The sequence below is a fragment of the Protopterus annectens genome, chromosome 1.part1 (genome assembly GCF_019279795.1).
Source record: "Protopterus annectens isolate FY-2018-M chromosome 1.part1, PAN1.0, whole genome shotgun sequence".
NCBI lineage: Eukaryota > Metazoa > Chordata > Ceratodontiformes > Protopteridae > Protopterus > Protopterus annectens.
The window spans coordinates 1,406,572,597-1,406,589,188 of NC_056726.1; the positions used below are offsets into that span (position 1 = coordinate 1,406,572,597).

Consider the following 16,592-nt stretch of genomic DNA (forward strand, 5'->3'; position numbering starts at 1 on the left):
GGTTTTGATTCTTTAGAGCCCTCTTGCAGGGCTGCTGTTACTGAGTCAGTGTTTAGAAGGCATGCTTGGCGTAAGGAGTAATTTATGCCTGATCATGTTAAAGTAAAATTGTTGGATGCCCCTTTAAATCAGGACCGCCTGTTTGGCAATAAGGCTGAAGAAGTTTTAAAAAAGATGGAAGATAAAGCTAAATCTGTACAAACTGTAAAAGATTTCTTACAAGTGCAACCTCCAAGATTTAGTAGGCACTGGCCTACTAAGAATTGGTCCTTTCCAGCTCCTTCCAGATCCTCTCAAGCCAAACCCAGGCACACCAAAAGCACCAGGTTTCAGTCCCAAAGGACTCTCAGAACTAAGCAATGGGGGGCCTCCACTTCCAAATCATAACAAGACACCCTCCTATGGTAAACAATCTCAATGCCTTTCCTTTAAAATTACCAAGCACTTAGCCGCCCCTTTGGGGGGGAAGATTGCTGTTCATGCAAAAAACTGGGAACTCATAACCCAGGACAAATTGGTTTTAAATATAGTGTCCCAGGGATACAGATTTCATTTCCTCACGTTGCCAACACCAAACGGGTGGCCAGGCCTACCCCCAAATCAGTGGGCAGAGGCTCAAAAACAAGTACTTTCTCTCTCTCAAACATGGGAGATATTCAACCGGTACCAGAAGAGGAAAAGGGACAAGGTTTCTATTCCAGGCTTTTCCTGGTACCCAGAAAATACAAATTATGGCGTCCAATTCTGGACCTGTCTACTCTAAATACCTTTCTGGACATTCCAAATTTCAAGATGCTGACTCTTCAGTTACTTCCTATGCTAGGCAAAGATGCCTGGTTGGCAACTCTAGATTTAAAAGAAGTTTACCTGCATATCCCAATCAGAAAATCTTGCAGAAGATACCTACGCTTCAAAGCAGGCTACTTACATTATCAGTTCTCTGCACTGCCCTTTGGCTTGTCTGCTGCACCCAAGGTATTCACAAAGTGCCTGGCTCCAGTAATTGCATTTTGCAAGCAAAGAAATATTCAAATATATCCATACCTGGACGATTGTCTAATTCAGGCAGAAAACCGGGCCATTCTTCTAAATCATCTGACGTTTGTAAAAAGGGTTCTAACTTGTCTGGGGTACACCATAAACGAAAAGAAATCACAACTGGCACCCTCTCAACAGTTTACATTCCTGGGTACAAGCTTGAATACAACTGCCCAGATGGCTTTCCTCACGCCAGACAAGCAAATACATTTGATAACTTACTTCAAAAAAGTGGCCACAAAAACCCTGCTGTCTGCAAGACAATTACTGCAAGCCTTGAGGTTCATGGCCTCCTGCATTCTTCTAATTCCATATGCAAGACTGCATGTGAGGAAACTTCAGTGGTACTTAAAAAGTCTATGGAGTCAACATTGTCACAGCCTGGAAACAATGATTCCTATCATACCTTGCCTACGTCTGGAATTTCTATGGTGGGCAGAGGCCTGCCACCAAAACAAGGGACTGCCATTCACACTACCCCCTGCCGCCCGAACCCTGACTACAGATGCATCAGACTATGCATGGGGGGCTCACCTGACAGGGAAGTGCATTCAGGGCAAATGGAACCCAAATCAAATGCACCTACATATCAATCAAAAAGAAATGTTAGCTGTACAGAATGCTCTGACAGCCTTCAAGGACTACATTCTTCCAGGACAACTAATGGTAAAGACGGACAACACCACGGTTATGTGGTGCATAAACAAGCAGGGGAGTACACATTCCTACCCCCTCTGCAGACTAGCCATGGCATTATGAAACACGGCCTTGAGCTACCAAGTGCACCTACAAGCTCAATTCCTGCCAGGAAAATTGAATACACTGGCAGATGGACTAAGCAGAAATCTCATGGACCCACATGAGTGGAAACTGGAACCACGGATTTTCAACATGTTGACAAGCCCAGACATAGATCTATTTGCCTCCCCTCAGAACTACCAGTTGGACAAATTTTGCACAAGGACTCCCCACAAAAAAGCCTGGAAAGTGGATGCTCTGTCCTTCAGCTGGAAAAACCCATCAGTCTACAACTTTCCCCCTCTGCCTCTGCTCTCCAAAGTTCTGCTAAAAGTCAAACAGGACAAACCAAGAATGATTTTGATTGCTCCAGACTGGCCACGCCAGCACTGGTACCCACTCCTGCGCAGTGTGTCACAAATATCTCCATGGCACCTGCCTCAAACACCTTCCTTGCTGTCTCAGCAGGAGAGCCAAATTCTTCACCCTCAGCTCCCAACATTGAACCTTGCAGCTTGGCTAATCACTTAAATTTACCCTTAGCATCCCTCAACAAACCTGTGATGGATGTCATCTTGGAGGCGAGAAGACCTAATACTAGAAAATCTTATGCTGACAAATGGAAAAGATTCTGTGCCTAGAACCAGTCTTTAGGGATGAGCACAGCAGCGCCCAATTTACCTCAGATTTTGCAATACTTAACTGAGATGCTTCACAAGGGCCTGTCTTTTTCCTCTATTAAGATCCACGCTTCAGCTATTTCAGCTCACTATAACGCAGAGCCACCCCTCTTTTCTCATCGCCTGCTAAAGCAGTATCTCAGAGGGTCAAAGAACTTGAGACCACCCAGGAGAGCTCCTACCCCTGCCTGGGACCTTAACTTTGTTTTGGAGAAGCTCACTCTGCCTCCTTTCAAGTAAGCTGCTACAGCTGTCTTAACATTTCTTTCTTGGAAAACAGCTTTCTTTTTAGCAATCACTTCAGCTAGAAGGATATCTGAATTACAAGCTCTTATGGCAGTGGAGCCTTTCATCATCTTTCATGCGGACAGGGTGTCTGAGGACCAATCCATCCTTCATGCCCAAGGTGGTTTCCAGTGTGGCTCTTAATCAGTCCATTCATTTGCCAACCCTCTATCCCAACCCACAGAACAAAGAGGAACAGGGTGGATGTGCACAGACAACTTAGAGTCTATTTGGACAGAACTAAATATCGAAGAAAATCTGGAATTGCTAGTAGCATTTGATGCTGGGGCAGAGGGGAAGGCTATTTCAAAACAAACCATTTCTAAACGGATAAGCCATTGCATTCTTTTCTGCTATAAGCACCATGGAAAACCTATCCCCCAGGGGATCAGATCTCATTCCAGCAGGGATGCATCTACTTCTGCAGCCTTTCTTAGAGATGTTCCTACCAGGGATATTATAGAAGCTGCTACCTGGAGTTCTGTACAAACTTTCACCAAGCATTATCATTTACCAATTTTCTTTAAATCCAGAGCTGGCTTTTCCACTGCTGTCTTGCAAGGCCTGATAGCTGGTCCTAATGCTGTATAAATTCCTCCTCCCAACCATATCTTTGGGAATTTACCCAAATGAAATTACTGCAACAGTGAAACATGAAGAACATAGTAAAGTTGTGTACACTTACCATAAATGTAGATGTTCAAGTGTATTCACTGTTGCAGTCCTGGTTGCCCTCCCTCCAGCCCCCTGTTTTTCTCTGACTGTACCTCTACTTACTTTTACTATGCTTAAAAAGCCTTTTTGGTGTATTTGCTTCTGGTTGGAGGTATATCTTTGTGTTTTTAATTTTATTTGCTCCCCATTTGGGGGGCACCTGACATCTGGGGCAAGAAAAACTGATGTAATTTCGTTGGCTGCATGTTTTATACCCCTGATGACCTGACGTCATGGAAGAAGGGACAGCAACTGACGCAGGACCCAAGACTTTATTAATCAGGCTGGCTGAGGGCAACCTGCCAGCAGATTACCCAAATGTAATGACTGCAACAGTGAATATACTCGAACATCTACATTTATGGTAAGTGTACACAACTGTACTTTTTGGAAATAGTAATAACCATGTAAGTATTGCATGCCTTCATAATTACTAGCAATGTAGGTCTCAACCTGTTAAAAGGTCAGTGTGGAACACAGACCTGACAGGGTGACAAACAAGCAAAATGTGGAATACCATTTTTTATAGTGTGCTAAAATGCACCATTTCTACTGTGCCCAGGCTGAAATGGCCTTTTAAGCAAAATCAGGAAGTTGAAATCTATATCAACCAAGAATTAATACTTTACACATGTAAAATTCTTTTCTAAAAAAAAAAAAAACAGTTTGTAACTGAAGTCAAAAAGTTATATAATCAGAAAAACACTACTATAACCAAGTACACAATCAATGACAAATAATTCACTTATAGTTAGAAAGCAAAAGCAGCAACTCTGCTTAAGACTGAGCTCTCATAACCTGTGTACTTTTTCCACTGAGCAATTACATTATTAAACAATAATGCTTGTGTACTTCATTATAAGGAATATCCTCATTTCCGAGTCTTAAAATATCATTGTTCCTTGAAGTTCCACATTGAAAGGGTCAGTCACAGTCAGCGTTAAAAACAGTTTTAACAGGTATTCACAGTAAATAATGCTGAATCATAATGCATAAAAATTAATTATTGTAAGTGTAAAGTAACTCAATTTTGCCATCTTGTGAGCTCTGAGTTGAAATTATTCATAAGCTGTTGTGCCCACCTAGAGACACTGGAGAAGAACTTGAGCTGCAGCCCTGTAAACATAAAGCACTTAAGCTGCCAGAATTCCTCCCATCCACCCACCTACCCACCAAATCCATAGCAGAGAATTCCTTCCACCCACCCACCAAATCCATAGCAGAGAATTCCCCTATCCTGTACAACACTTCTTTTTCTTTCAGCTTTTCCCGGTTAGGGGTCGCCACAGCGGATCACCTGTCCCCTCATGATTGGCAGTGGAGTTTTACGGTGTTGAGTTGCCAGCCTGGTGCCCAGCCTTCCACAGAAGGCACACACACACTCACACCTAGGGCCAATTTAGTCTGTGCAGTCCACCTACAGCATCTCTTTGGAAGGAAACCGGAGCACCCGGAGGAAACCCACGCGACCACAGGGAGGACATGCAGACTCCGCACAGAAGGCACCCCAGCCGAGGATCGAACCAGAGAACCTCTTGCTGTGAGGCGGCAACGCTAACCACTGCACCTATCCTGTACAACACTAATAAGCTATAATACACAAAAGACTTAACTGACATTCATGGTAAATAATAACTTAACATTTTTTTAACATTTTTTATTATGTGAACTCATAGTTGAAGTTATTATTAAACTGTTCTGTCTTCCTACAGACGGTGCAAACATAAAAAGAACCGCCAGAATGTCCCTAATCCTCTAAAAAAATACTGAGCTGAGAGACTTTGCCTACCCCCCACCAAGTGTACAGCTCTATACAAGTTTACGTATTCTTTTTCTACTGTTCTAGCAAAACCTGGACTAAAAATTAGGCATATGCTGAAGAACTCGCAGATCATTTTTTGAGTACTGCCTTGCACACTGTACTGTAGTCTCCACTTTTCACTGGTGGTCTGTTCTGTTCCATGATGTTAATGTCCTTGCTTGAAGTTGAACTGCTGCAGTCCCCAAAAGTTTGCCGGCTTGCAAAATAATTCATCAGTGCCAGCAACATCTTGAATTCTAATGCTGCTGCCCTTCTGTTGTTGCCTTAAATCCCCAAAGAAAAGTGCTCCCAGCAATATCCATTTTTAGAGGCATTGTGGTGGTGTGAAAACTGTAGCCCAGAAGTTGCTCACTGATCACTGACTCATTTTTCTGCTTCTCCTGGTTGGTTTGCTTTGCATCATAGTCAACCTTAATTGGCTAATATTACATGTAGGCCGATTGGCTGTCTTTGTCCTTGGCTATGTTTCTCCTCGGGTCTCTGCTGAAAAAGGGCCTTTGGCACAGCCAGACTAACCCGGTTAACACAAGGCAAATAAATAAGTAAATATGAGGCAATCAGAATGTGCAAAGCAGAGCCAACACTCTTAATGCAGAACTGCAGAACTTTGTGAGCGCTGTGCCATAAATACTGAGTGTTCTGAATAATCCAGAGCACTTGGAAGGTGGGATTAGCAAACACCTAACAATGTCTCCATTACACATGGGCACTAATGGAGTATTTTTTTTATTTGCCACAGTAACATTTCACAGTATACCCCTCTGTAGCAAGTAGCTCACTCAGTTATGGCTTTGGTCTTCTGAAAAGATTTGAAGCCTGCATAAACTAAAGCACTAATGATGATTCATCCCCTGCTGAGTTAGGGAACCTATATTTTTTGTCTGTGATTGATAGAGCTATTTTCTGATAGCTGTTCCATTTTGTTTTATGTTTTAAGAAATCTGAGTGGCCTAGTGTTTTTGTTCTATGTGAGAAGTGGACACTTCTAGACTGCACATTTTTTCCAGTGGTTGAATTGTCTCATGAGTGATGCTTAAACACCCAGTCTTTGAAAAGATTTGAAGCCTACATAAACTAAAGCACTGCTGGTGATTCCCTGCCATGTTTCCCATCCACCCTCCCCTTTGTTGATTTGATTTTTAAACCTGGTGATTTTAATCCGCCCATCCCTACTATAAATTGAGCTTAATAAGCTCTTCCCTTTCTACACTGCTGTTGTTATGCTGAATTGTTTATTTGCCTTTCCTTGTGCTTGTATTGAAAAAGTGCATTTGCCACCCATTGTCTGCTCTACATGATCTAACTTCATTATTTAGGTAGCTGTTGGATAAAGTAGTGCATTTTTACACTCTAGCAAACACTTGTTTTTACATCAAAAGAGGTCAGTGGATTTTCCATCTAGTGCACTGGGAGGCAGACTGGTCTGTTTAGGTTTGGGAAACACTTGAGATTTCTGAATTTATTAGCTGGAGATCTTATTAATCAGCTTATCTTGTTTTTTAGTACCTTTATAAATTCTGTACAGTTGGGTGCCTCTTGGCTCATTCATTCAGAGCAAAGTACTTGTATTGAATAATCACACTTTTATAATCTGTTTAAGGTACACTCCTGCATCTATATCAAGTTTGTTTGTGGTAGCATTTTGTACCGTTTAAGTTTGTTTGTAGTAACATTTCACTTCAGACACTCCTTTACAGAGCATTTACAATAGGAGGACAGGGATTATTCATCTAATGGCAGTAGGTGATTTCTTGGACTATTTGAGCTGGGAAATACAGAAGGGTTCTAAGTATTTTTTTTTTTTTTTTGCACTTCTCTGCACTTGATTTGCACTGTTATGGTAACTAGATAGCATAGATTAGATTCAGACCTACTGAATCCAACCTGTTACTGATACACTTGAGCACTAAACCAGCCATCTTACATTAAGAAGGACTCCCTGCACCCTTATGGCAGGAGAGTCTGGATCCAGCCTTGTCTGAGCTGGAGATTGCTAGAGGAAGGTTTGTAGTGTGCTTTCCTACTGGTAAATTAGCTTGAAAGTGTTTAATTTTGCCTGTATTTAAGCCTTGCATTTGCTCTTTGCAGCATATAGTGCAACAGGAGTTAGCAGTGCCCTGTGCAGACGCAAACACCTTGAAACTCAAATTTTCCAAAGACATCTGTCAGTGGAACCCTTCCAAGCTTCCCTACTGCATTACACGTGCACTGAGTGGCGTTACCACACTCATCATTCATAGCCTTCAGTAAAACAAGCACCTTTGTTAGTCCTAGTCAAACTAGCCCACTTCCTTCCCTAATAGTACAAACAGTAAAAACCTGCTGTGAACAGATGGGCAATTCTCATCATTTCACTGGCCAGCGTGATTGACATGGGAATCCTGAGGCAATGTAGTAACTGCCTCATGTATATTGACAACCTAAAACTAACAAATATCCTATGTGAGAGATGTAATTACACTATGAAATTGGAATGAATGCTGTCACGTAACAACAAACCAACCATCAAGCAGGTTGTCAGCACACACTGTTCACCTGTCACAAAAAAACAAGTCATGACACATGCCTCCACATATGTGGAGGTACTTACTAGAAGCCTACAAAAAGATCAGAGACCTCCCAAATGTAAACCACTTGCACACAGTGCTATGCAAATAAAAACCACTACACAGAATAACATACACCAGTGTCTCAGCAAATAAGCCCCTAAGGCAAAAGCTGAAAACCTAATGCCTTGGTCATAGGTGACTTTCTAGTGAGATACACAGATGTCCCCCTCACCAGGCTGGACAAGGAGAAGGTCACAGTCAGCTGTCTGTCAGGTGCCAGGATCTGTCAAATCACACATGCACTCAAGTCAGTCAACAAGTATTTTTATGACTCTGTCATAGTCTATGTTGGTGTGAATGACTTGAGATGTACCTGTCTGGACTTTATGAAGAGAGACATAACTGAACTCTCAGATTGTCTCCCAGGCAGGTATGACCCTAACCCTAAGCAGCATTCTACCTTCACTCAGGATTATGCTGCAATATAAACAAAAAAATGATCAACTTCAACAACTGTCGTAGCTTGTGGTGTCAGTCAAGGATGATCCAGTATCTGTCAGCTTTGGAAGACAATGGCTCACAGGCCACGCTGCTTTGCCAGAGATGGTCTGCACCTGTCTCGTCTAGTGTTTCAGATACTGTCAAAGGTGCTTGCCTCCCTCATAGTTCCCTGTTTAGGCAATGTCAAAAGAACAAAATTTTCAAAGTAACAAAATCCACTCAAGACAAACTCAGGGTTCTTCTGCTTAATGCTAGGAGTCTAAACATGAAACTGCACTCCTTAGAAGCATTCTTCATTTTGGAATATGCTGACATCTGTTCAGTCACTGAGACATGGTTCAAGACCGCAGAGAGCTACAATGCCTTTCACACATTCAGACTTCAAAATGAGTGTGTAAGAACCAAGGTAGAGGTGTATCCATCTTCATTAAAGCCAAGTACACCTCAAGACTGGTCAAACAGTATGACTCTCTCAAACTACTCCATGTCCAATTAACTATGGTTAAAATACACTAAAACATCATTGTTAGCTGTAGGTCCCCCACCATGAGCCAAGAAAAGAACACTGCCTACCCAGACTTACTGGAGTCAATCGCCATACAGTCCAACACCTTAGTCATGGGAGATCTCAGTTATCCTTCCATCAGCTGGGTGACATACATGAGCATGCTTGCCCAGAGGTTCCTGGACTTTGTCAGTACAAATGCTCTGGAACAGATAGTCTGCATCCCCCCACAAGGGGCTAAAATTTCCTAGACATAGTACTCAACAACATGGGAGGTCACTGCACCCCCCCCCCATGTAATGCCTTCCCTGTTAAGGTTGGACCATAAATCAGTCTTGTTTGAAGTAACTATTGAACCTGTCACCACCACAGGAGCAAAAAAAAGTAAAACAAACTTTTCCAAAGCAAACTGCTGCCTACTAAGTAGTGGTATAAAAACTTGTATAGCCCTTGCAATCACAGACAACAGTATCATCTATGCAGAGGTGTACACAGATATCCTGTATAAACACTTAAGCAACTGTATAGGCTCAACTGTACCTGACCAGATTAAAACCAAGTCCTCCTGAAAAAACAAGCCACACTGGTGGGCCTCAAGTATAAACAGGTTGTATAACAAAAGGAAGAAACTGATGTCTAAGAACAAGAGGGAACTGACTCAGCAGAGGAATAATTCTCTCCACAGCTTGAACAAGCAAATTCTAATGCTAATAATGAAGCTAAAATAGCATCTCTAGCTAAGGATAATCATAAGGCATTCTTTAACGACATCTAAAATCTAGAATGGAATGCCCAGCTATGTCCCAAACTGGTAGTAGATGGTACCACTTATACTATACTGGAAGAAATTGGCAACCTGCTAGCTGACCGAATTCGCACAAACTTCTGTCCCCGCCAGCCATACCCCAAAGCACACCTGATACCAGTCCTCCGTGTAGTATCTCTAGAGATCAGGTCATATCTGCACTCATATCTGGGAGTGCAGGTGAAAAACAGCCTCAGTGGAACCAGATAACATCCCAGGTTGCTTATTAAGAAATCTAAAACAGGACCTAGTTGACCCACTTGACATTCTGTTTAACTATAATCTGAGAAATGGCTTTGGTCCAGCAGAGTGAAGAACAGTAACAGTAATCCTCTTGCACAAAGGGGGGCCATCCACCAACCCTGGGAACTATAAACACATAAGTCTAACCAGCCTTATCTGCAAAGCCATGGAAAGAATCATCATGGACCTTATCAACAAGGATATAGGTGACCTTCAAACTCTAGACCCAACACAGTTTGGCTTCATTAAAGGTAAGGCATGACTATTAAATATAGTAGATTTCTTTGGGAAAGTCACCAAAGCCCTGGATGATGGTATGACAGTCCATACTGCCTATCTCGACCCAGCCAAGGCCTTTAGCACACTTGCCCACTCAAGTGTCCTTGAGAAACTCTCCCAGATGGGGATTAACTCTCATGTCACTAGACGGGTAGCCAGTTGGCTCACTGATGGAACACACACTGTGAAAGTTGGTGACTCCACCTTACCAGTAGACCTGTCACTAGTGGCATTCCACAAGGATATGTGCTTGGCCCTTTACTGTTTGGGATCTATTTCTCGAAAGTCCAGGCTAAAGTAGATGGCCTTTGGCTTACCAAGCTTGTTGATTGCAAATTGGGTGCAATCATTAAATCCCCCTTTGCTGATGACTGGGTGCAATATTTAAGTCCCCCAGTGATTTTAACATAGTACAGGAGGGGTTAACACAGACAAATGACTGGTGGAAAAGCCACGATCTAAAACTAAATGCAAAAAAGTACGTTATTATAATCTTTGGTATAGCAGAATTCCCTGCTAATTACAATATTGACAGCACCCCCCCTCCCCCCCCAAGTTCAAACGCAGTGGTGCAACATCTGGGAACACAGGAAGATAGCAATTTGAACTTTGACCACCAAGTTTTCACAGTGGTAAGGAAAGCCTTCTGTGTTGCACATCTCATAAGCAAGGGCATCACATCCAGGTCTAAAGATGTTATAACTCCACTGTACTCGACCCTCGTCAGACCATTAATAGAGTACAGTGCTCCCTTCTGCATGTACCTCACCAGACACATGCAACAGCTGGAGAGGCCACAGAGGTTTCTTGCCAAGAAAATGCAGGATCTCCAAACCATGACTTGCATTGATAGACTGAGAGCCCTGTCACTGTACTCTTTATCATATAAGCTGCTGAGAGGTGACTTATGCCTGGCCTAGAGGACAGTCTCTCACCCTGCCCTGATGGATATGCTGCACATCTGCAAGTCAAATGGCACAAGAGTCGTTCACTCTAGGGATGTTAACCTAGCCTGTGACCTTAACAAAACATGCTGGAGAGGCAGCTATATCTCACAGAGACTGGTGCTACTCTGAAATAAACTTCTAGTTCACATGAAGCAGAGCTCCTCACTGACCCTATTCAAGTATTTGTTTAAGTTAGAGGACCTAGTCCTCTCTTTTACTTCTCTTCTCTTTCCTGTCGTCTGTGTGTATGTCTAAAGAGGTTAAGGAGCACAAGCCTTCGGGCTTCAAGAAATGCATGAAGTGCTCCCAAAAAATGTCATTGACGGATAGTCATAGTCTGTGTGCCTATTGCTTAGGGGCCATCCATTTGCAAGAGACTTGCTTGTTCTGTCATGCCTTCTCTCCTAGAGTGTTACAGGAGAGAAGGAACAAGCTAATTCTAAAGGGTCTGTTAAAGCCTTCCTTTGAGGACGCCTTGTCTAGCTCTTCCTCTTCTTCCAAGTCCACTAAATCTGCAAAGTCTAAGTCTTCAAAAAGACCTTCTGTGGCACCGGCTGGTGTCTCAGAGCCAACTCTTAAAGTGGCATAATTGGCCTCATCGGCTCCACTGCCTTCGGAGCCGACTGAGAGCAACATTGTGGTGACGGTCGGATCCTAGTTTGTCGGAGCCGACCACTGAATTTATGGAACCTGCTATTCCTCCAAGATCAAGATCCCCGACTATGTCCTCCAGGTCTTCCAGGAGCCTTTTGGATGAAGATGTGGAGAGGGTAGTCCTGAGACTGTTGAAGTCGTCTGCCCTATCTAAATTGTTGTTGGCTCCGACCCAGTTGGTTCCGGAGCCTATGAAACCTGTGATGCCCTCAATTGTTATTCCTCCTTCAGGCCAAGCTGGTTTGTCGGAGTTGGAGGACTTGGTGCCATTGGTGGAACTTTCAGCTCCATCTCCACTTGTGGTTGCTTCGGAGCCAAGCTCTGCTCCGACACTTTCGGTGTCATCCGTTGTGTCCAGGGGCCGAAGCTCTCCGGTTGGCGCCGACAGGGAAGGTTGGAATTGGTCTTCTTCAGTTTGGAGTCTAACTCTCGGCACTTCGGCTAGGGTGAGTTCGGACCCTGTGTGTATCTCTGGGGCGATAGCTCTGGTGCCGATGGCATCCTCGGTCTGGTGCCGATGGCATCCTCGGTCTCTTCAGAGCGGGAGAGGCCCTCAGAGCCGGAGAGGTCAGCATTCGAGGTGATGAGGAGTGTACTGTCCAAGTCACCAGTTGCCACCAAAGGTACCAGCACTGTCCCCCCTAGAGCATCCACTTTGGTCTCAGCCCCTACTCTCTCCGGAGACCGCAGAGACACTCAGCCTCAGGAACCACCGGCTGGTGGCTCCCACTCTTCCTTGACCTCCCCAGAATACCCTTCTGAAGAGCCCCTCAGGAAGAAGACATGCAAGAGGAAGCATATTGACTCCCAGGATGAGTCTTTGACATCTGACACTGACCTCGAGGAGTCAGAAGGGTCCCCCAAGTCGTCCTTTGATGATGTCTCTTTCGTGGACATCCTGGAGATCCTTAAGCAGAGTTATCTGAACATCCTTTATATCTTGTGCTTCATAAAGATAGTGTGTCCATGAAATAAATATTGGAAATTGAAAATTTCTCTATAGAATATCTGGAAAATTTCCCAAGATGACACCTTGGCAACATTTTCTCTTCCTTTAAACAAATGCATGTAACCAATAATGTCCCCCAACATTGAAAGTGTTTTAGTAGACACTTACAGTGGTAGAGTATGAATTTACTCTCCAAACTATTGATGTTATGCTGAGGGTCACCTTTTCCCCTATTTGTATAGTGGATTATTAATATATGAATTCCTGGGTTATGTCATTTTATATATAGTTTGATTTTTCATTAATGCTAAATTGTGATTTATCAAGTTTTTCTGTTATTTTACCTTGTGTGCTCTTATTTGTCCTTTGAAAAGCAAATAAAATTTAGTATTAAAAAAAAAAAAAAAAAAAAAAAAAAAAAACACTTCAATCTTTTATGCCTAAAGTTGCAGGAGAGAAATTTGAATCAGGCATCAAGTCTCCTAGTAGTCTGATTTTGATGTTATATTACAAAGAAGAATTCTTATTGCTCTGCATAGTTAGTTCATAGGTGAATGCTAGGCTAACTGTCCTGAAGGGCCATTTTAAGCCTGACCAATAACCTCAGGTCAGAGTAACCCTCTACCTTATGTCTGTGAAGTGTGAAGGCCTGTAATGACTGAGCCTAGAGCTCATTCTGCCAGGACTACAGTATCCTTTCTGGCCTTCTTCAAAAGTCCATCCTTGGTAACATCCAGTTTTGATGGTGGATTACTAAGAGGTGTGTTTTGGATCATGGCTGAGGTAGTCTTAGTCCCCATAAATTGCATGAGATTGCTGTTAATACAAAATGATCACTGAATAAGCTATGCAGCTCATTTAGCAATCTGACTGCACTGAAGCTGTATAGCTCTCAAAACTATATTTTCTTCTGAAATCTTGTGACAGAAATATATTAACTTGGGCATTTTGTATATTAGTGTAGTTCTCATTTAAATGTGGGTGCAGTGTATAAATTTTCCAGATCTTTGCAAAGCTTCCATTGCTTCAGGAAGTGCACAGCTCAAGTTTACTGAGACGCTAATTGACTGTGTATGTCAGTGGTGCTGAAGCTTCATTTGTCAGACTGGGAGCAAAGTATGTAGCATATTAGTAAGTATGAAGTCTGCCAAGTGTGCTAAAGGCCTGTTTCTTCAGTTATGCTACTACCATGTCGGTGTTTTCCAGTGACAGCTGCAGCCAAACAAAAGTGCAAGACCATCATCTGGAAAACACCTTCATCTTTTATCAGTTTACTTTTTGACATATAGAGCTACCTCTGTTTTTTTTTTTTTTTTAATTCGGGTGCTTTTGCTTTGTTTCACTTTCTATGAAAAAAAAATGCTACAATGTTTTGACAGCCTCTAAATGTAGTTGCACTGCACCTGACTTTCCTTGGTCAGTGTTGCATACATCAGCTGCTAGCAGAGAGGCTCTATCATCAGAGGTTGCTGCTAGGGTAGCCTCCTAGTTTAGGGGAAGAATGAGACTAAAGGATTTCTGTCCATGTTGAAAAGTGCACATTCTACCAGACATGAATATGTACAAAGTGACACCACCTAGACACAGTTACATGTAAGTAGCTTGCATTGTTTTCTGTCCATTATTTTTGGATTATGAGTTGTTCTTTTTTCTGTTGTAACTTGTAACAGAAATAATGTTTGTGGTCTTTTTTATATTTGTTTCTTTTCATTATTTTTAAAGATAACTGCTGTAAATGTGATGTTTAATACATTATCTTGTGCAGTTGTAATGGAGCATACTGTACAAAGTACCTAAAGTGTGCGGTCTTTCTTTTTAGAGATTCTTTGGCTGCTCAGCTTGAAATCACACTAACAAAGGCAGATTCAGAGCAGTTAGCTCGCTCTATTGCTGAGGAGCAGTACTCTGATTTGGAAAAAGAGAAGATAATGAAGGAACTTGAAATCAAAGAGATGATGGCAAGGCATAAACAGGAGCTTGCAGAAAAAGATGTTACCATTGCATCTGTAAGTTACTTGCAGTAATATGTTTATTTCTGTTCTGCTGATTCTAGTACTTTTAGGATGGGTACTCTCCTTCTGGAGCACAGGTTAATTTCTGTGTGCATTTAAACACTGAACCACCAATTTATTTACATATTTATGCATTTGTTTTTGTTTGTTTTATTTTTGTCTGTCTGTATTTACTCATTTATATTGATGGGTAAATGACTGAATGCCAGTGCTCACTTGGTTAACCCAAAGCTTTTGCAAGGGCTGTTTACGGGAAATGCATAAAGTCTTTTATTTATAAAATATTTAGGAAAAGTTTAACCAGTGTATTTGTTTAAGTGACTTTATGATGATGATTTTTAATTTGAGCCAGCATTTGTTGTAGGTTGTAGTGACCCTGTGATGTAGAAGTATGTAACCCTAATTTCAGCCCAGATAAAATATATTTGATTAGCACCGTGGATGCTTGAGTCACTGGACAGGGAAGGATGAGCTTGAGTGGCTTCCACATCCTTGAGTGGGGATGGCAGGTGCTAGGCTCACAGCACTGGTTTTACTTAATGGTGGCTGATAGTATCTTTTGCCTGTAGTAGTCACTTTGGCTTTCATGACATCAGGCAAGGGCTTTTATGCTAAATTGGGGAATGGAGGGTATGTGTATGTGGAAGCCTGCACACCTTCTCCCCTGACTGGGAATTCATGGACAGGCCATTCCTAAAGACTAGCAAGTTAAACCACTCCTTGCTAATTTTCACCACTCGTGAATGGGTTGGCCATGAGAGTACACAAGCTGTAGGGCTCCCCTGCTTGAGCAACTGAGCCGAATGGGTGCTGGTTATGGAACTGTTGGACAGGGTCACTCAAAGGTGGGAGGGAGTAAAAAAAGTTAGTTGTTCATTATGTCACATGGAGAGTAAAGTTGCCTTATTTGGAGGTAACAGAATCCAGATGCTAAACCACACCCTGTGCATTGTTTCTGTTTTCAAAGTATCTGGAATAAAAATTTTAATTATTATAATAGTAGCGACTAAACACAGATAAAGTGTTATCTGTTTTCATCAGATTCAACTTTTTATTTTTTTGCGGGGGGTATTGGATCCAACCTCTGCACTTTTTAGAAGCTTAGATCCAGGGCTCTGAATCCTGTCCTACCCACAGTTTCCTCAGTTCCCATAGATTACCTCAGATCTCGTTTACCACTTGATCCAGAAGGACATGGTGTTTGAAGGCTCTGACTTGTGAAACAGATAAGTGATTCTTTACTTTAAGTTGTATTGTCCTTTCTAGTTAATACTTTAGCCAACTTTGTACTTGACTGCTCTTCCAATATGTTGGACAAGGCCACCGAGTTTAAAAAGTGTTCAGCCTGCAACCACAGAATCCTGCTACAGGGCCCTCACTCATTCAGTGACTTACTGCCTGGGGGTAGCCCACTTGGATACTGATTGCATGGCATATGAATCTTTTGGTTCCCTCGCACTTCAGGAATGTAGGGACAAGCTATTTCTAAAGGGTCTTCTTCTTGCCCATGTAAGAACATTGGCTCCTGCTCCTTCTTTAGAGAGACTTTCTTCTGCTAAGTGAACCCAAGCCATTAAGGGAAAAGATAAAGTAGAGAGACATATCTAGAAAGAAATCAAGAGAGAGAAGAAATCAGAAAAGAGGGTAGAGAAACCCAGGAAGCAGTCTCCAGATCCTATGGATCTATTGGGTCTGGCACCGAAAATGCCTAAACATTCAGAACCAGAAACCTTTCAGATCCAGTTTCTGATGCCACCTCACATTTCTCACCTGAGCCAGAGAGTCTTTGGGCTTCACTCCAATTTCCTGCAGGAGAGGCATTCATCTCGACCACCTTTGGTGGCTTCGACTTCAAGGTCCTTCTGTTCAAC

General features: G+C 42.4%; 1 protein-coding gene across 1 annotated transcript in view; it reads left to right on the forward strand.

Moving 5' to 3' along the window:
- The window catches only part of ROCK2 (Rho associated coiled-coil containing protein kinase 2), a gene marked incomplete in the record, with an annotated part of 2,656,097 nt that overhangs the window by 1,751,401 nt on the left and 888,104 nt on the right, over positions 1-16,592 (forward strand). The window contains 1 exon segment of the mRNA XM_044082273.1: positions 14,529-14,715. Coding sequence (XP_043938208.1) covers positions 14,529-14,715 — 187 coding nt within the window.